This window comes from Atta cephalotes, assembly GCF_000143395.1.
Source record: "Atta cephalotes unplaced genomic scaffold scaffold00087, whole genome shotgun sequence".
In the NCBI taxonomy this organism is placed as follows: Eukaryota; Metazoa; Arthropoda; class Insecta; order Hymenoptera; family Formicidae; genus Atta; species Atta cephalotes.
The window spans coordinates 426406-447734 of NW_012130151.1; the positions used below are offsets into that span (position 1 = coordinate 426406).

Below are 21329 nucleotides of genomic sequence, written 5' to 3' on the forward strand. Positions count from 1 at the left end.
TTGCGTAATAAAAATGTATGTATTTCTTTAAATAAGAATAATATATAACGATTATTTGCTTACAATTTTCGATTGTAATTCATATACAATTTTATTGAGAAAGGCAACGGTAACTGTCCTATCTTTTCCTTCATGTAAACGGCAAACGCCTTACTATCTGTATAGTGTGCGACAATTACTTTTTTGCCAGTATTAGAGCCGACTTGCCATTTCGGCTTGCAGCACACATCGCTGCACGATTTATAAATCGCTATCTCAGGTAAATCTACGTCCATCGCGTCGCCCGCGTCCGTAGTATCAGTGATGTCAGAATCAGAGTGATTAGTATTCGAACTGGAGCTACTTTCATCATTGCTGAAATTTGCATCATCCACTATACCGCTGTCCGTTTTTTCGCGCTTCGCGATTTTTTTGCGTTGCATGAAAACGTTCTCTTGCTCGCCATCACTGTCGCTATCGCTATCGCTCATGTTAGAATACGCGGCCACGCTGGATTTTTCCGCGTTTCTTTTACTCCGTTCCTCCGCTCCGTTGTTATTGTCGTTCGTATCTGTGCCTACAGAGGAACTGTGACCCGCACTCGTATCATCCATACCCATATTTGAAACGGGGCTTTTCACGTTAGATTTCCGCCTCTGCTGACGTACAGGGAAATCCGTATTCACACCGATATCTCGAGTCTCGTGGGTATTGTCCAAAACCCGTTGAATCTCTCTATCTTCACCGTTTTGATTCGGTTGCACGACCGCCCGTACCAATTGCAAGCTCGTCGTGATAGCTTCCCCAGGTTGAACGTCAGCGAGACGCGCATTTAATAAGAAACGCGCTCGCCCGGCGAGTTCTTCCTCATCATCAGTAAAATCGTCAGAGTCAAAAATAGGTATTACAAAACGTCTGAGGGTATCTTGTTGCTCAGTCTGCCTTTGGTGTATTGGTGCTACAGGCTTCACAGTCTCTAGTTCGGGGTGTTCGTTCCAGATATTGTGACGTAGATGATGTCGGATTCTACCACGACACAGCTCTTGCAGAGATAAGGGATTGTACTCCGCTGCAATATAGAATTTCGAATACAGTATAAATTATAGCGTAATCTCATAATAGCGTAAATTGTCGTATAAACATAAATAAAATATTTGTTTATGATATATACATACGTAGATGAAACAAATTGTGTTCTGAGGACGGAGGTACGACTAGAGTCGCGAACGATACGGGAAGCATTGTGTTCTGCAACCATGTATTCTCATCCACTCTTTGCAAACGTAGCAATTCATCCTTGTAAGGCATTACTAATATACCTCCAACGCGTACGAATTGCTTAATAAATGCCTCGTGACTTTCAGGACACGCTGCACCACAATATACTCTATCATATTGTCTACCTGGTATGAGGCTAAGACAATTTCCTGTTGAATATTATTATTATGTAACATTTGATGTAAAACCATTGTCATCTTGTTAACATTCAAAAAAATTATTTTACCTTGTATAAATACAGGTTCACAGAAATCAAACTCATTTAAAGCTAATGACGTTTCCTTGAATTCCTCCAATCTTTTGTACGCGTAACTTAAACAATCTTCGTGCAACTCAATTCCATGATTTATTCCATGTTGTTCTGAAAAAGGTATAAAAGATATACATATTCGATATTATTTTTTAAAACAGCAATTTTCTTACTTATTAACAATCCTGCCATTGTGCTGAGGTAACCAGTACCCGACCCAAGATTCAGAAAGCTTAAGCCAGGTTCTAAACTTAGTCCTTCCAATACTTCACTATATATACAGGGAGCTGATAAATGTATATTTTCATGTTTCCAAGCTAAATCCTTATAAGCGCCTTCTCGATATTCAGGCAAAACATAGTTTGCTCTATCTACAGCCCTAAAAACTTGTTCCACCTTCTTCGTTCTGATATATCCCGATCCCATTAAATTATCCACTAATTCATCATTGTCTTGCCCACAGCTTACAGCACCTCCCATGTTTATTTAAATATTAAGTATTCTGTAACAAATAAGTATATATTAATTTATTACATTATACAATTAGAAAAAAACAAGAGTTTATATATAAAATACAAAATGATTTGTTTGTAAACAAATCTAAAAATATTTAGATTCGTATAGATCAATAAGAGTAATATTCCCTAGACCCATCTTTTGTCACTGTATTAGACTATATTAAAACTTTCTATCTTGCTTATATCAAACTTCAAATACATATTAATTTCGAGTATGACAAATGTATGTACATTAATTTAATCACAAAGGACTTAACTCACAATATTAAGTTACTTAAATATTTTTCTTATCCAAATATTAATCATTGATTTAAATGACACTTTTTGAATCTTTCTACAGAATATTTAATAATAAGATTCATAATAGATTATTTGACTTACTTTAATAATTAAGAATGATTTTTGAAGAAAATAAAATTTCGTTATCCTTATTCTTTTGATAAAACAATGTTTAATTCCTTGATGCAATGATATCAAACTTATTTCTTTGTTATTTTGTAAATTATTTTTAAATAAAATATTCATAAGTAGATATCATTAAAATCTAAGATGTTGATAGTTTATTAAAGAAAATTATGATTAAACTAAATGTAAATAAAACAATAGATAAGCAAAAGAACACTGACACAACTGGCTCAAAAATCTTTGCTTAGAATATTTGCTACAACAAAGCAAATAATAAGCAAATAAATAAATTAATTAATTAATATTTATTTTTCAAAATCAGCAATAAAAAATTTATATTTATAATTATATTAACATTCATACACAAAAAAATATTGACTCAGAAGTAATTGATTCTGACTGAAGTAGAATTAATTTATGATGAGTTATGTAGAAATTATTTAAATATTTTCTATAGTTTATGCAATATTGATTAGTTGTTATATTAGTTACATTAGTTATTCACAGTGTATTTTCCAAATATTGAAAGACAATATGGAGAAGCAGTTTTGAGATATTGCCTTAAAAATAACTTACTAGATCAAAGTACATATAAAGTTTTACCTACAAATATATAAATATATAATGTAAAAATTTACTCATAATATCAATTGAATAAAAATTACTCATGACAATTTGTTGATGCAACCAACGACGTCGCGACCTTCCACACTTATTTTAAAATAACGGACAGTAATAATCCACGATCTGTGATGCAGAAGATACGCAATATAAACTTATATTTATTTACGATAACATTGCATCTCACCTCTTACTCTATCTCTCTTTAATCCTTCTCTCCTTCTCCCGTCCCTCTCACTTACTCTCTCTTACTCGAGCGAATCTGCAAACACGATCATTTAACAGATCGGTGAAATCACTGATTTCACTAATAGGTTCGAAAATTATCTGCTAACGTGCATGCTTTACGATTTTCTAATAGCAGTGTCGCGCTAATGCGTTATATGAGCACAATGCGTAACGTTAAAGCTGCGTGACGACATGTTAACGAATTGCGACACTGATCGAGGATTTACAGATCAGACTTACCAAATCAAAACACAATTTGATATCTCTGACGATGACAGCGGATTAGTGGAGATGAGCTGATAAAACGGAAAGATCTGTTCGGCGCCGTTACCTCAATGACAACGTTATGCGTCGGCATATTACAACATTGACGACGCGACACGACGTACTGCCACGGTATGAATACTCCACGGCGGCACTTATGTTTTCCTTTCCTTTTTTTCACAACACGGAAGAGTTCATCAAGTCCATCAGCTGATACTAAACATGCCAAGCCAAGCGTAGGTCTCAACGTTCTTGCGTCCTACGCTATTGGGACCAAATCATAGGGTGCGTTCAAGCCGGACAAAGAGACTAGCCTGCTCGTCGATTGAATGTGAATGGTTAAATTTATAAGTGATAGGTTATAGTGCTGTGATCAAAGTCTCGCTACAAATGCTTTAAAGCATTTGATGGACCAATTAGAAAAAAGAATTTTACAAACTGACCAGTTAAAAACCGCTTCAAAGCGTTTGCAGCATCGCGTTGACCGTACTCGTAATCAATCATTTGCTTGATGAGCAGGCTAGCCAATGGCTGCATTCAGCAGATTCCGTTGAGTGAATTAACGTCGATCGATGTTGAATTAACATCGATTTGACATCGAGCAACGATTTGACGTTGAGCAATCAATCATTTCTGGCTGAGCCGGAAAATCAGTTTACTTCCAATGTGTTTACAGCTCTACAGTCTACTGCTGTTTATTATAGATGACGCTTAAAGCTTGCATTTTAAAATCAACGCTTCAGATTGGCTGTCGTAACAAACTTATGATTGGCTTGCGTCTAGAGCCGATTTGTTGCGACAGCCAATCTGAAACTTGCATTTTGAAATCAATGCTTCATATTGTCGCAACAAATTTACGATCAGCGTGCAACTAATGTAGAATGGCTTAATATAGAATGAGCTTAAAAAAAATAAAATCTCACCCGCCCCGCAACAGTTGAATCTGCTGAACGCGACCGCTTTGTCAACTGAACGCGCCTATTGACATTGATTACGTTTTTTAAGTTAACAAAGCAGCTAGGGTCCAGTTTCACAATTAACTCTTAACCGAGATTCAACTTTTTCATTATCTCTTTCTAATGCTCTAGAATTGGAAAGAGATGAGAAATAAGTTAAATCTCGGTTAAAAATTAACTATAAGTGAAATTGGACCTAGATCTGTTCGCTGAGTAATTAAATATGATTGGTTGGATCCACAGGTAAGAACTAATCATGTTCATTCGATCGGCAAGCATGTCTAGTCGCTTTAAATGGTTGCACCAACGTATTTTAATTTTAAACTTAAAACTCTCTCTTTGTCTCTTTTCGGTTAAAACGAGATAGAGAGTTTTAAGATTCGTAAAATTCGTTTAAAATCAAAGTAACTTTGATGCAACCGGGCCTTAGTCCTGATCTACAATAGGTGTTTTAAGCCTTAAGTCGTAAGAAATTGACTAATTAGTCCGAATCTACAATAGATTTTTAAGCCTTAAGAAATGGACAAATCACAATCGATTATTCTCGCATTCGAACTGTAATCGAACTATCCGGATCTACTAGATAGATGTTTTAAGCCTTAAGCCGTAAGAAATTGACTAACTACAGTCGAATACGAGGAGAATTGATTGCGATTACTTAAATTAATTTTATATACACATTTTATACTGTAATTATAATTGTATGTCAATATATCACTACATTGATGATTCAATAACGGCAATAATAGTAATAATAACGATGATATTAATAATTATAATAATAATATTCCAAGCTTATATGGACACATATAGCGGCGCATACACAAACATCCTCTAAACATTTAATGGATGTCCTTAAGACAACTTCAAAATGTCTTACTTAATATAAAAAACATCAATGCTCGAATTTCAAATGTATGTTCATGATGTATAGAGAAATGTTAAACATACATAATTGAATTTTGTGATTCAATCCTGAATATATCTTTCGAATGTCTTATAGACATCCTACCGCAGCTATGCTAAAAGTAAAACGCCCTTCGGACATTCAAGATATCGTTCAGAATATCGTACATAACTAAAGTTGACATCCCAAGAAACAGAAATTTATAGTGGAACGGAACAGCGCGACCAATTACAACTCTGCAGTCATTACTCTGCTTTCTTTTCTGCGATTGGTGGATGGGACGTCAGTCTAAAGGTGCCTTTTACTTTTAAAAATCGGTAACTAGAAATAGTAACTTAAACAATTTCTACTCGGTAGCAAGTAACTGTAACTTGATACTTTTAAAAAGTAACTTTCCATTCCCTGCACATAACATATGGACGTATCCTCTTTTGGACTGTATTCCAATGAAAAATGCGATAGAAATTAATGAATATCAAGCATCAATTTTAATCATGTGACCTGTTCTAATGCTGAAAATAGCATCGAGCGTCAGCATGAAAAAGCATCTTAAGACTTTTGAGGGCATCCTTGATCCCAGTGAGAAAGGTGATGAAATCGATGATGAATCTATTATCATTTTTCATTGATATAATCCAAAAGACGCCCACATGTTATGTACAAGGAATGAAAAATTACTTTTTAAAAATACCAAGTTACTGTTACTCGTTACCGAGTAGAAATTGTTTAAGTTACTGTTTCTAGTTATCGATTTTTAAAAGCTATTTAAACTTATTACGGTTACTATTATTTGAGAAAGTAACTTTTCGTTACTTTTTTAAAATCGATGATCGCCAATCACAATGAACGGGTCTAGAGACTTTCTAGTCTCAAGCGCTATTATAGTAAAAAATATTTGTGTGAAATTACAACTATTATAGTGGGTAATTTTGAGACTCACTATAATAGTTGTGAACGTCCATGCGTTTGTAAATTTGGAATATGCAAATAAAAATAATTTCTTGGCAACTAAGCAGATTGTGAAAGTACAATTATAATATGTAGTTACGAACGATAATATGACAATATATTTCACACTATACAGTGTCCCAAAATAATCGCCAAATGTTTTAGGGCAGGTAGAGCGGACTAAACTGATTTGAAAAGTTCCTCTATCATTTTGTAATTTTTGAAATACTTAGTTCATAAGATATTAATTACTAAAAATTGCCGAAAATCAGTTTTCAATAATTTTTTACTCAAATACTATCAATTTTACAGAAAAATTAGTACCACATATTTTCTCGTGTTACGTTTACTAAAAATAGCCAATACAATACTAAGAAAAAATACAATACTAAAAAGATAAAAAATTCTGAAAAAATTTTTAATTTTATGAGAAGAAAATAAACAATTTTTGTCTTTGCTGTTTTTCTATAAAGTTGATAGTAGTACTTAAGTAAAAAATTATTGAAACATTAATGTCTGGCGATTTTTAATAATTAAAGTCTTGTTAACTATTGCAAAAATTGCAAAATGATAGGACTTTTCGACTCAATTTAGTCGAATTTGAGCTCTACCTGCCAATAAAATATTTGATTATTTTGGAACATCTTGTGTATCATATATTTAACAGCAATACGCGAAAAATTACTGTAATCTTAAATATTAATTTTAATATTAAATAATATTAAATTTGTAATATTAAATTAATTTGGATAATTACAGAAAATATTTAAAATATCCTGCTATTTACATAGTTTTTCATATAAATTAAGATATATTTACACAAAAAAGTAAATTTACATAATTTTGGTGGAAATACGTGATTTCTGTAAAATTGCATGATTTTTTATATTATATTTACAGGACTAATCATGTAATTTTCACATCTATTACATGTGTAAATTTACGAAATTTTTTTATAGTGTAAATGGCTTGTGTCGTATCCAATCGTATGCAAAGTAACGATAAAAGTAAAATTCGTTAATGTTACTAAAAAAATATAACTTCGTTACTACCAAAGAAAAAAAATAACGCAATTACTAATAAATTACCAAAAAAGTAATTTCGTTACAAGTAGAATGAGTTACTCTCATTCCTTGGCCATTACAATACTGTGTATAAGAAAATAAAAATCAGCAAAACAAAATGATGAAATTATTTTTGAAAAATTACTCGAATGCGAAAAATATATTTTTGATTTGAAGACAAAAAATTCAGAAATATTTAAAAAAAATAGGATTCATTTCTTAATTTGTATTTAGTCTTCGGTAATTATACTATGAATTATATGACAATAAAAAGATGTTAAAATATACAATTTTTCTTGTGCTTTTTGTAAAAAAAAAAAAAAATGTTAATGCATGAATATTTATGAACTTCTATCTAGATCTTATATAGAAACATTATATTATATATATATTAATAAAGACTGTCAATAAAAATAGCATAACTAACTGTAATAATTAAAATTAAAAAATAATACAGAATTTGTATTATTTTTATAATAAATGTTTTAGTGAAAATTTAAATATTTATTAATTATTAAATTATTTGTTATACTCGAGTTAAAAAATATAAAGTTTAATGGATTATTAATATTATTTTTTTCTAATATTATTGTTTCAAAACATCAGATCCTGAAATATTATTTTAAGGCATTACTATATTTTATAGGTGTTTGACTTGTTTCTGGTTGATCATTAAAAGACATCCTTACAACAGAATTATTTCTTGTATCTATTGTCTTGTTGTATCTATAAAATCTTCTGCTTCTAATACATCAATACCAATTTCTGAAGTTAGATTTTGCTTAGCAATCAATAAAAGTAATTTATCATAGCCATGTAAAACATATTTTCTTGCTTGTTCGATATGTTCTTTTAAATCTCCATTATATAATCCATATCTTTTGGCATCAAGTTCTAATTCATCCAATTCATGCAAACTTGCTTGATAATTAATAATTGTTTGTTTTTCATTTTCTTTTTGTTCTTGTTCTATTTTTTTAATTTTTTCTTCAATTTTCTTTCTTCTTAAATTAGATGAATTAGAAATAATTACATTACAGTCTATAACTTTTTTTCTTGCTTGTTTGATATGTTCTTTTAAATCTCCATCATATATTTCATCTTTTTTGGCCTCTAGTTCCAGTTCATCCAATTCATACAATTTTGCTGAATAATCAATTGCTTGTATATCACTTTCTTCACAGTTTGGTTTTAATTTTTGAACTTCTTCTTCAACTTCCTTTAATTTGAGGAAGAAATCAGACATTGAATTGGGAGCAATTGCATTAAAATCATCTAGAGCTTTTTTTCTTGCTTTGATATTTTTTTTAAATCCCCATCATATGTCCCTCTTTTGACCTCTTGTTCCTCTTCATCCAATCTTTCTTGATAATCATTTATTGCTTGTTTATCATATTCTTCTTGTCCTTGTTCTAATCTTTTAATTTCTTCTTCAATTTCATTTAAATTAGATGGATTGGAAGCGATTGCAGTAGGAATGGTAGTTCCGCTAATTACTTTTGCTCTTAAGATTCCTAAAATCTTACTCATTGTCTTACTTCCTTTCTATTTTAATTATAAAAAATAATTAAAAAAATAATTATTTTCACAACATAAGCATTACCAAATCTTAAGCACTTTGAATCTCACTAAGCATTACAATGTAACATATGCTTCTAAATTGTTGTGTTGGTTCTTTTGTTCATCTATTAGACCTTCACTGATCAATGCTTTTTATACAATAACTCAAGATTCCAATCACACAGGAAGTCAAATTCCAGTTTCTCTTTATATAAAACTATTAAAAAAATTTAATAAAGTTCTAATTAAGTTCTAAAGTCTTTACAAGTTATATTTAAATACATATAAATTTAATACTTTTCTGTATAAACAATTAGGGCCTAAACATAAAGATAATTCCATAACTGAGTAATGGAACATAAGTTGTAGTTGTAAGCTGATCAAAACATTATGTGTATTTATCTTTATAATTACAACTTAAGTTTCACGATTCATTTATGATTATCTTTGTGCTAAGACTCTAAAAAACCATTTATACTGGCCGTGGATTGTTAACTTATACTGTAGGCTATAAAGAATTAATTATTCACAGTTAAATGTGAGGAGAATAGTAAACTTCCACATATTCGATGTGATTAGTTAATTTCTTATACAATAATATAAATTAACAATTTATAGTCAGTATAAATGATTCTTTATTTAATCAAAAGCATGAAAATTATAATGAAACATACCTCATGACAGACAAGCTTAATATTGTAAGATCTTCACTGATCAATGCTTCTTACATTAAAATACTCAAGACTCCAATCATACAGTTCCTTATTGTATAAAACTATCAAAAGAATTTAATAAAATTCTAATTACCTAAAGTATCTACAAGTTATATTTAAATACATATAATTTAACATATTTACATATTTTTCTGTATAAACAATTAAAGCCTAAACAGAAAGACAGCCGTAAGTCATAGAACATAAGTTGTAGTTGTAGGTTAATCAAACATTATATCTATATATACGACTCACGTTTCACGATCATCTTTATGTTGAAGTCCTAAAAAATTATTTATACTGGTCACAAACTGTTAACTTATGCCGTAAAGTTACAAGAAATTAATCATAGTCAAATGAGGAAAATAATCAACTTTATTCTTCTCACATTCAATATTGTAATTGGTCAATTTCTTAGCTTATAACATAAATTAATAATTTATAGCCAATATAAATGATTCTTTATTCAGTCAAAAAAGAGAATTGAATGAAAATGTACCTTATTTGATAGATAATCTGTAATATCGTCGAGGATAGTAATTATGAAATCGGGCTACGAAATTGCGATATTCTCGAGAAATATAGATGTTATGGCTATCTCCTAACTTCGCTTTGATCTGTTTCATTCATTATCTTTATTTTCAAACTATTAAGGTGCCTTTTCATGAGTCGCTCAAACTGGCGGTTTAGCGACAAAAAGATCACGTGGTTACTTTCGTTTAAGAAATATTAAAACGACTCACATGAAAAGAGGCAAGAAGCGATGATTTGACATTTAGTCGACAGATTTGACATGTTTTTATTTTTCATATATCATTTACATATTAATGCGCTGAATTAAACAGTTATTAGGTAATATTGAATCCTTTTATCTGGATTAGCAACGTAGGAAAGAATAAATTAGGTTATATTGAGTTTTATATATATGTATATATTTTGCGGTAAAACACTGGTCAATACGAGCGACATGATGCGGCAGCACTGTCAATAGCGTTTGACGCAATCATTATCCTGAAATGAATCAAATATCTACATTGTTTCATTACGTAATAATTTTTTATCGACGAAATATATTAAGCGAGCGATTTACTAAATAAAAATATATTTAGACATCTGTTATGCTATCTTGTGAATTTAATTATAATATAGCCATTTTTTTATCTATTATAGCTAGTATATTAAAAACTTGCCTGCAGAAAATGGTTCTAAAAATATCAGAAAATCGATTTATTTTTCGTTGATAATAAAATTGTGATGCGATGGAATAATTTGAATATTGGATTTGGATTCACAACGTCAAAATAATACATAAGGATACAGTCTAATTATCGGTTAAACAATAAATTCTAAATATCCGGTACTATACATTTGCAATAATAATTTGAAAGGACATTTATTTATCATTTTTTTAATATTAATTTAATATTTATATTTATTTTAATTGTTCATCTGCAATAATAATTAAAAAAATTATTTAATATTTGTTCAATATTAATTTACTGTTTATATTACTTCTATTATTCATTTTGTAATAAAGGTAATATTTGCGGAAAAAAATTTATTTAAAAATTTATCTAAGTAGTATTTATATAAAAATTTTTTTAATTTAATGTTTATTATTTATTGTATTACATTTATAACTATTTGTAGTAATGATTTATAAAAATATTTATTTAACATTTTAGTTAACATTAATATAATATTTATTTTACATTATTTATGTAGCGAATAGTATTATACAAGATATTACCGCTGGACACTGTTTCTCATAAGTGAAAGTCACACAAGAATTAATAATAGAGGAGTAATATGAGATTTCTCATCCATGTTCTGACAAAATAGTAATGAAATGACTGAAACCAAAATTGGTTTCCAGATGAAAATTAAAGTATTTTGATATTTTTCATATTTTTTAGTATAGATACATTGCTGATCGTTAAAAAATGTGTTTCAAATGTAAAAAAGACATTTTTCAAATGTTTTTTAAAGGTAAATAAAGAAATTTCCTTTCAAATGTTAAAATATATGTTTTTTTAATGAAAAAAAAACTTAATTCATTATTCTTAAAATAATACAAAGATGTGAAGGGCACATAAGAGCGAATCACTTAAAAGTGTATAAAAGATTTATAATACGATATATTAATTGTATAAAATAAGAATTCTAAAAACATAAATCCATTATTCTTATTGGTTTTAAACATGTTTTAAAAAATGTTTTTTAAATGTAAAAAAGAAACGTTTTTTCAAATGTTAAAATAAACGTTTTCAAACTTTTAAAGAAATGTTATTTCAAACGTTCTAATAATACGTTTTTTTTTTAAATTAGTCAATCCATTTTTATTATACGTTTTTAAACATGATTTTTAAAAACTTTTTTCCTAAAAACAATTTTAAATTTTTAATTTATTATTTTAAATCATTTTTTGCTGATTAGGTCATTAAAACATCATTTGTGTGTCAACTTATTGTGTCACGAAATGGAAAGCAATAATAATTAGACTGATAATTAGATAATTAGACTCTATCAATACATTTTCGATTAATCTAAATGAATATTTAGGAAATCTTACAAAAAAATCTCACACTAAATCAGTGATCAGATCACTAAATCTCACACGAGACGTTAATGGGACATATGTATATTCTATGCATGCATATCACGTGAATTTCATGTAGATATATGTATGCAGATACTTGATTAACGCGCTAATACAAACTGTTTTATTTTTTTTGTATTACTCAAACATGAAATATATTGAATGCTTTAGGATGTATATTAATATTATGATAAGGTTGAATTATTATATATATATATAGATATATATATATCGTGTTTTTCGCGTAGTTCACAAACAAGAAATTACCATCATTTCACATTCGTGTGATCACGTGATCATACAGAGTGCGCTGCGTAATAATAGGTATTCTTGCTCGAAGTACAATTCAAAGTGCTCATAGCTGTATTAATCTTCACGAGAAACATTAGAAAGAGAAAGACAGAGTGAGAAAATCGTGGGCGGTGCAGAGAGTGTAGCTGTCGAAGGAAAACATCTAAAACTGAAGAGCGGTCTGCTGGACTTAACGCCATTGCGCACGCGGGCGAATCTCTCATCGTGTTAGCGTTTCTATTACCGCGTTTATCATTGTTCCAAGACTCATCAGATGGCCCTGGTCGACAACTTTAAAACGTAAGTTGTTCATTTCTACTATTTTACGTATGTACAACCTGCTGTCGGCGTGCAAAATAATTCGCTGTATTCGCGGAACATTATCGGTTATCCATTGCCGTTCATAGTCACCCATGATCGCTCCTTCGACGCGTGCGTTGCTAAAATCATCGCTCTTTGTTAGGCCTGAAATTCGCCTGTGCATGTATTCTCTGGTAAATATATCACAGGAGTATATATGATATCGGAGCTCACTGCGCCTCGCCAATTATGTTTTCCGTAATCGCATTCGCGGTTGAAAATTCGTATAAACTGTGAGTCCAAAGTGAACACAGTGTATTTGCACTTTACATGAACGCGAGTATCGATAGTATTCATCTTCTTTTTCTAATTCAGCACAGTTCAATCAATTGCGCTCTCTTGAACGTACGAATTTTTCTATCTCGCGCATTATAAATCATCCTTTCTCGCTCAAACAGCGACTTGGATGATTAAGCGTCGATTCGCGGGGGCGGACATTTTATGACATTTTACGAACTTTTCATTAACCTTTGATCATTATGCGAAAGACACGGGGCTATGATCGACGAAATCGTCCGGCAGACATCTTATCGATTTAAATTTTTTTTTTCACGAAGGAACGTCTCTTGAACCGTCATCTATCTTTTCTATTGCATTTTTATTTATTTTCGGACGCGGCGTGCAAAATTACATCTTTTCCATAAAATAATGTTTGTTAAATATAAAATGTTAAATGACTGTTTCTTATTTGCGTGTATGTGTTGCAACTTAATGATTGAGACGTTTGATTGCATAAATATCTCCATTTTTCATCGGTTCTCTGCGTGCAACTTCAAGTGCGATTAATTTAACATTTAAATTTCGGAATGCGAGCAATGGCCGATAAAATTCTTATTCAAGTAAAGATCAAATAATACGAAAGCCACATACGCTTGTGGCACTAGTAGTTTGACGTCTGGCTGACCTCATTGTCGGTACTTCCGACCAAATATATATACTCCAACATATATATGTGTGTGTGTGTGACTTGAATTTCGCGACTTGGAGGTTAAAAACGCGAATATGCCTTGAACATTGAGGATGACTTCTTCTTTTCGCGCTTAATAGTAATTAATAGCATAGTTGGCTGGGATTCGGACTCATTACAGATATCAGGGAGAGGACATTGATCAGCGGGATTTGGAGCAACTTCGTCAAACTGCGTACATTTGTTAGCGACGTTGTGAAACTTGTCGGTAGAAGCGGCGCGGAACTTCCTCGACGATATTGCCGTTGGCCGATAACTTATAACTCGCGTATAAAATCTACTTATTATTTATCCAAGCGAAAAATGACGAAGAAATAGATATTACACTTTCGATTTATATCGATATATCGCATTCTATTCGATTTCGTCATTGGTTTACGTAATGTTCAGGGATAAAAATACGTGACGTTTCGTTTTCTTTTTTTTAATGGCCGCGTTCAGCAAAATATTTATTTTGTAACTGTTGGAAGTTTTCTTCGCTGAGATAGACTATTTCTCTAATTAGCTCGAAAAAAACCAACAGTTGCAATATAAATTATATTCTGCTGAATGCGACCAATAATTTTCGAAATATATTCACGACATTTGTTTTGACTTACGGAGATAATTAACTCTTACAATTAATACACACGATGAATCTTTTATGTTCTAAATTTTCATCACTTTTCCAAGTATATAATTATTAAATGATTCTTGTATTTATTTTGACATCTTTAGAACATATTTATAAAATTATATATTTATAAAAAATTGTACATAAATGTTAAAATTAATTATAGTTAACAAAATGAGCAAAATGCATTTTTTCATATTAAAAATATGAAAAACATATTCCAAAAACAGAAATGTTTAAAAGAAAAATATGTTCCAATACTTTAAAGTTGACATATTCCAAATTACAAAAGAAAAAATAGTTTGCAAGTATCGATTGTCAGAAAGTTTACTTATTATAATATAAATTATATGATATAAATTGATGTTATTGCATTTACATTTTAAACAATGTATTTTATAATTGATATTGTGTTACAATTAGAAAAAAATATTTTGAATATTTCTTAATTTTATATTACATTTTTTAAATATTATTTGCAACATTCAACAAATTGTTTTATTTTCAATTTTTTTCAATTCATGAAATTTTTGCAATGTAAATGAGAATTAATTGAAAATAAAGAAAAATTAAAAACTTTTTAGCTGCAAACAAAGTTACACTTTACACGATGGAACTTTCATGTTCTAAAATGGATTTATGAAACATTCTTGTCAGAAAATACGCAGGAATGAGAGCAACGCATAAAACTTGTTCTCTAGATAAATTTTTTTTTTTAGGAAAAGAAAACATAGGCTATTATTTAATAAAATGTTTCTAGTATTTCAAGAAGAAAAGTGCTGAGGACATGAATGAGCCAATCGTGTGTATTAAGAATTAAAATAAGACGCACTGATGTTCTTGTTTTAGTCATAGCTTGCGAATGCATTAGTTGTCTATGACTATATCTTCTTGAGTAGGTATTCATAATCGGTTTTTAAGATTGTCTTAAGCAATGTCTTAAGATGCTAATACGTCTGACTGACTTATGATATCTTAAAACAGTACTTAAAACGGTCTCAAATATAAGAATTGACTATAAATAGACCTAAGATGCATCGCTACATCAATGTAATAAATTCGTCGTAAAATATCGTTTACATGGCATCTAACGTAGTCAGTAATTATAATATCGGTTGATAACTTTGATTGTAAATCAGGCTATATAAACGTAGTCATTAATAATCAATTAATATTAGAGAAGCGGATTATGCTTGTGCACCTTCCAGAATGTATTTATAGAAATATCTAGATTTCTGTTCAGATTATTAGAAATATCTAGACTGTTATCTCCGTTAGAATAATATTTCATTTGTCTTACAATAAATTTTTCAAGTACATTGATTGACTACAGAAAAGAGAAGTTCATGAATCTCAGAAATTCTATATCTTGCAGTTTATTAACACATTAGAAAAATTTATCGTACAATAAAATATTAAAATTTGTCATATAAAATATTTTTATTTCTTTTCGATGATACAAAAAAAAATGTTTTAGATGAAAGTGGAATAGTTTCAAGGAGAACATATTTTAGTCACGTTGTTTTTTTTTTGGATGGAGGCACTAAAAAAATATGAAGATTATTTCCATTTCTTTAATAAAATAGTGGTTTTTAAAATATGATTTCTTTAATTATTCTGTATACAAAAATATTAAGGCAGAGTTATCCAAAAATCAATAGTTTACAAATCATTTTATATTTTACATTTTCTGATATATATTGACATGAAATATTAAATATCTTATAATTTATTCATTTTTTGATTTCACTTTAATATTTTTATGAACAGAATAATGAGATAAATCAATTGGTATAAAGAAAAACGTAATTGTTTTTAAAAAATGTGTAGGTATCAAAATAGATATTTTTTTTAAATAAGCAATTATGCGTTTTCTTGATTATAAAAAAATTAATACGTTGTATTAATTTAATATTTTATGTATATATGTGCCAGAATGAAATATAAAATATCTTATTGTTAATTATTGGATTTTTGATATCTCTGCTTTAATACTACTTTTATATGCAAACTAATTAGAGGAATTATATTATGCGAAAAAATCATATAATTCCATTAAAAAGTAAAGTTGACCTAAATCTTTTTAACGCTTTATCTAGAAAAAAAACCTGTATGAATATATTCCTTTCGAAATCGTTTCAAATTTGAAATATTTTTTCGTATTATTAAGAATAAGTAAAATATTCAAGGTTTAAGTAGATTATCCTGTATATGTATATAAAATTTAATTTAATTCGTAACGCTACTTCATTAAATTTATAAATAAGTTCTACAAAACACAATTTTTATAAAAATAAGGAAAATAAAAAAATAACTTTTAAACCAATAAGAGAATTGTGCTCAAAAGTACTTAGACGTAGATAATAGAACAATAATAGAATTACGAAATTTTTATATTTGGCTTTTGAGTGATACATACATATAGTGAGTATTACAGATAGTTGCCAATTTAGTAGAATTTTTGATTTGGATATTTTTATCGGAAGATTTTTAAACAAAAAATTTAGATTTGGATATTTTTATCGGAAGATTTTTAAACAAAAAATTTAGATTTGAATATTTTTATCGGAAGATTTTTAAACAAAAAATTTAGGAAAATTTCCGAATGACTTTTGGAGAGGAAAATCCAAGAAAACCTAAATTACAACTAAAATCTTGAGAAAATATACGGGATGACTTTCGAACAGGCAATAATGATTACAGAAAGATTGCAACATTTTTTCGATGGGAATGCTGTCTCACCGAGCAACTATTTTTTACTTATGAATCCTGACGAATCGATGAGATAAGTCTCGGACACAATGCGAAGGAAGGAAAAGCGATAGAAATAATATGATTTCAATCTTCGTGTGTATTCAATATCTGATAGGTTGAAATTTTTATTCCTTATTTTTAATTCCTTATTCCTTCTATTGTGGCTGCACCTTATTAGTTTGTGACTATTCCTTTGCATTATGTCTGAGGTTATATTATTAAAGACGATCGCCCCTGAATAAATTTTTGTGACTGTGACAATGAAGCCCGGAGAGTCCAGAGATAATTGAAGAATGATGACGTTATCGACAATTGATATAAATTTGCGATTATTAACGATAATTATTAGCGATAAATATTTGAATAATACATTATTAAATTCATGATTATATAAATGCTGCATAAATAAATGTATATTTTTAATGCTATAATATCTTATATATGCCGCAAAATTATAATTTTTTTTCTTTATAGTCATCTCTATTGATAATCAAATTTAGATGATAATTATCAGACATTAAAATCATAATTTTAAATCAAAATTGAGTATTAGCAGCATTATTTCTTACTCCTAATCACTTAAATTTTGACAATTACGTGAACTTCCGGGCGTTTTAAATAATATCTCGTTGATGGTACTAGCAAATGACTTTCACATGTTTAATAAATACAAAGTAAGGTTAGTGCACAGCCTATGGTATTTTGTGACTCGTGAGACGCAGCCATACTTGCTTGTTTAGTATAACGTCGCATATCCGCTATGGAAAAAGTGCTATTTACTTAATTTATCAGTCCCGTGGTATGTAGTATTATACTTCAAATTTATTATTTTTACTAAGTTTTGTTTAATGTAACAGGAATAATATAACATTGCGTATTCAATTTTTTAATATCTGAAATATTAATTCAGTTTAGAATTTATTAACAGTTATTAATATTTAACCTTAAAATTGTCAGTCCTTTGGCTTCCTGGTTTCTCCTATTCTAAAAGTAGGAAAGATATAATTAGAGGATTGATAAAAATGTAGAGAACATGATCTTCCTTTAACCATTGGTTCCTTTAACTATTTGAATTTATAAAAAATCTATTGGATAGTAAAAGTAAAAATATGTAGTTTACAATATAAAAAAAAATATCAGAGGCGTTTTATAACTTATAATTATAATAATGAAGAGAATTATATTCCTATGAAAAATCATTTATTGTTTTCAAGCATTCGAATGAAATAGTTTCAAGACGCTTTTTAATCTCATAAAATGTTGTAGAAGAAAGTGAGTGAATTGTGCGCACCAGGGAAATTTATTGTCTTGGTTTTCCAAGCGATATAAATATGGAAATAGAAATTACAAACATTCTTCTACCATTATTTTCATATTGAACAGATTTTCATTCAATAAAGTTGTATTTGACAAAAAAAAAACGGAAAAGTGAAAAAATTTTTCGCGCGTCTGGTAATTGTATGCAAAAAGTCATAGGAAATAAATGAATTATGGAATGTTGACAAAGAAATTGAAAAATATATTTGTTATATTGCAATATAAATATACATTAAATACATTAAATATATTTTAAATATATATTATATATATTAAACAAAAATATAAAATTAATATAATAATAATGCACATAGATTTTGGCAAAATGAAATAGCAAAATAAAATAATGCAAAGAAGAAATGAAAAAAATTAATGTTAGTCATGTAGTATATGGAAGATGGGTAATTGTGTAACATTTCAAAACGCTTGCGCATAATTGCCGCGACTTGACTCGATATAAAATACGATTACTTCAATACTTTCTAACTAAACTTAATAAATAACAGCTTAAAAATCGCTTATAATAACGTACTTTAATAACATACGCAACTTTAAACAAACACATTAAAAATACCACTTTATTTTCTTACCACTTTATTTTCTGAAAAATATGCTAAAATAATAAGAAAAGATGTGAATTGACTTTTTTGTACTTCTCTCGTTTAACAATGTCATATCTTTTGTATTTATATCTTAAGAGGACGACCTGTGTAAAATTTTATCACAGTAATGTCTTTATCTAAATCAGGAAAACCAGGATGCGCATAATTACCCGCTGCGCACAATTCCTCCACTTTCCTATGTATTCTGTCTTATATTGGAATTGTCTAAAATGTTAAATAGATATTCAGAAAAAATTATTTAAAACTTAATATCAATCTATACCTATAATTTATAAAAGTAATAATAAATAGAAAGTGAGCATTGCAGTAATTTTTAACCGCAGTAACAGAATGTACCTTTGAATCGATACGATGTCGGATAATCATTTAGTTTAGCTATCTCACTTCCAATGTTAATAAAATTATGCTCAATTAGATGCAATTTTGAATAAAATGAACGAATTTGCCAGAAAAAAATGTCATTCTGGCTCCGTGAAGCGAGATATTAAACGTTGAAGTTAACTTAGTTGACCACTGTTCAGAACGCTTAAAATATATCCATTATGTCGCTATTAAAGCCCGTCAGATAATCAATTTTGCAAGCTTATCTACAGTGAACTAATCACAATCATTCAACTTCACTATGATTGGTCCATTATATAATAGGTCGGTAGTCAGAATTGGCTGTCGATCGGCCAATTGCAGAATAGTCTGATACGGGCTTTAACGACAATAACAAATCCTAAGTGTTCTAAACTGACAGAGAATCTAGGTGTAGCGTTTCTCTAATATTATTGGATAAATGCGAATATTTTGCAAAATATTAATTAGGAATCGTTTTTGAGACTACTATTTCAAACCGATCTTTTTGTGAAAATCATTCCTTTTTCATCTAAAGGGTAATTTCCCAACAATTTTTAGCATATCGATATGCGTATTGCCTATCCTTAGTGTACATACAATGAGTGCCCAGTATCCGAAAAATCAAAATTATGTATTCGGCAATGATTACAATCGATTACGATTCCCAAAGAATTGAAATAGATAGAAATAGATTCGTATTGCCATTGTCAAATCCAAAATTCTAATTTTTCGGATACTGGATGTATTTGGTAAGGACCGCTTATTGATCGCTCAGTAAGAAAGGAATTCATATTTTTATTTATTATTTGTAATGTAGAATAACTTATATATTCTAATTATAGATAATCTTTAATATTAATATTTTTTGTTTATTATTGTGTACAATTTCTTTAAGGTCTTAAGAATGTGAGCATTCAATGAGCGATGTAAGTGTAATTTTATATTGTTGACATCGTTCACTGAGTGCTCACACTTTCATAATCTTACAATTAGAAATAATCCAATCAGATGCAAGAGCTCATTAAGTACTCAGTGAACGGTTATGAATCACAGCTTATGATACTGAATAGGCCCAATGTTTTGTGAATAGGTATTAATGTTAACATCTCGGATAACTTAGATATATCAGGTATATTTTAGGTATATCTATCCAATTTTAGTTCTGAAGCTAAAACCCAAAATCATCGATGCAAAAAAATAATATGGATAAGGGGCAAAGAGCTGATACACTTCTCAGCGACGCTTATCAACCCTTTGCAGTCTCCCAAATCTTATTTGATTTTTGAATGACATTAATTTTTTGCGTTTTTGGCTTCGGTGTTAAAATTGGATAGGCCTATCTTTATTATTATATCTTTTATAATTGTAAGTGAAAACTAAAAAATATTTTTCTTACTTTTTTATTTTAAGTAATTTTACATAAATAGAAAGATTCTTTATAAATTTGCAGTTTTTCATTGTAAATGTGGAAATAAAATCTATAGTGAGGTGCATTTATTTCGGTGCTATAATTTTATCATGATAGAATGAAGATAGAAGTCATCCTTTTTAATATCAAATTGGCTGAAATTGATTTCACGTTCATTTATGGAGATAGCGATCTAAGTATTTCTACTAGAAATCTGTGAGAAATCTGTTTGAGTTAAATGTTTAAGATATTACCCGTTATTACTAAGTAACATAAATGATCTTAAGTTTTATTTGAGATTTGTTCTCTAGATCTGTTCTTTTTTGAAGAATGTTTTGAATTTGTATACATTGCTACAAGTTGG

At 29.1% G+C, this 21329-nt stretch overlaps 1 protein-coding gene across 1 annotated transcript; it reads right to left on the bottom strand.

The window, feature by feature from the left end:
* LOC105624748 (protein-L-isoaspartate O-methyltransferase domain-containing protein 1-like) lies at positions 1-1987 on the bottom strand. Its single transcript, XM_012206102.1, has 4 exons — positions 1681-1987; positions 1484-1618; positions 1155-1406; positions 1-1048 (listed from the first exon to the last, which is right to left on the bottom strand). Exons 1-4 carry the CDS (start codon positions 1985-1987, stop codon positions 60-62), a joined length of 1683 nt encoding a protein of 560 aa, XP_012061492.1. The 3' UTR covers positions 1-59.
* Positions 1988-21329: the final 19342 nt, after the last annotated feature.

Bases quoted from the DNA above. Each gene is read 5' to 3' on its own strand.
- LOC105624748 (XM_012206102.1), bottom strand. From the start codon at position 1,987: ATGGGAGGTGCTGTAAGCTGTGGGCAAGACAATGATGAATTAGTGGAT. The intron at 1,407-1,483 runs GTAAAATAATTT...AATATTCAACAG, and splicing joins TGAACCTGTATTTATACAAG to GAAATTGTCTTAGCCTCATA. The intron at 1,049-1,154 runs GTATGTATATAT...TCTATATTGCAG, and splicing joins ACACAATTTGTTTCATCTAC to CGGAGTACAATCCCTTATCT.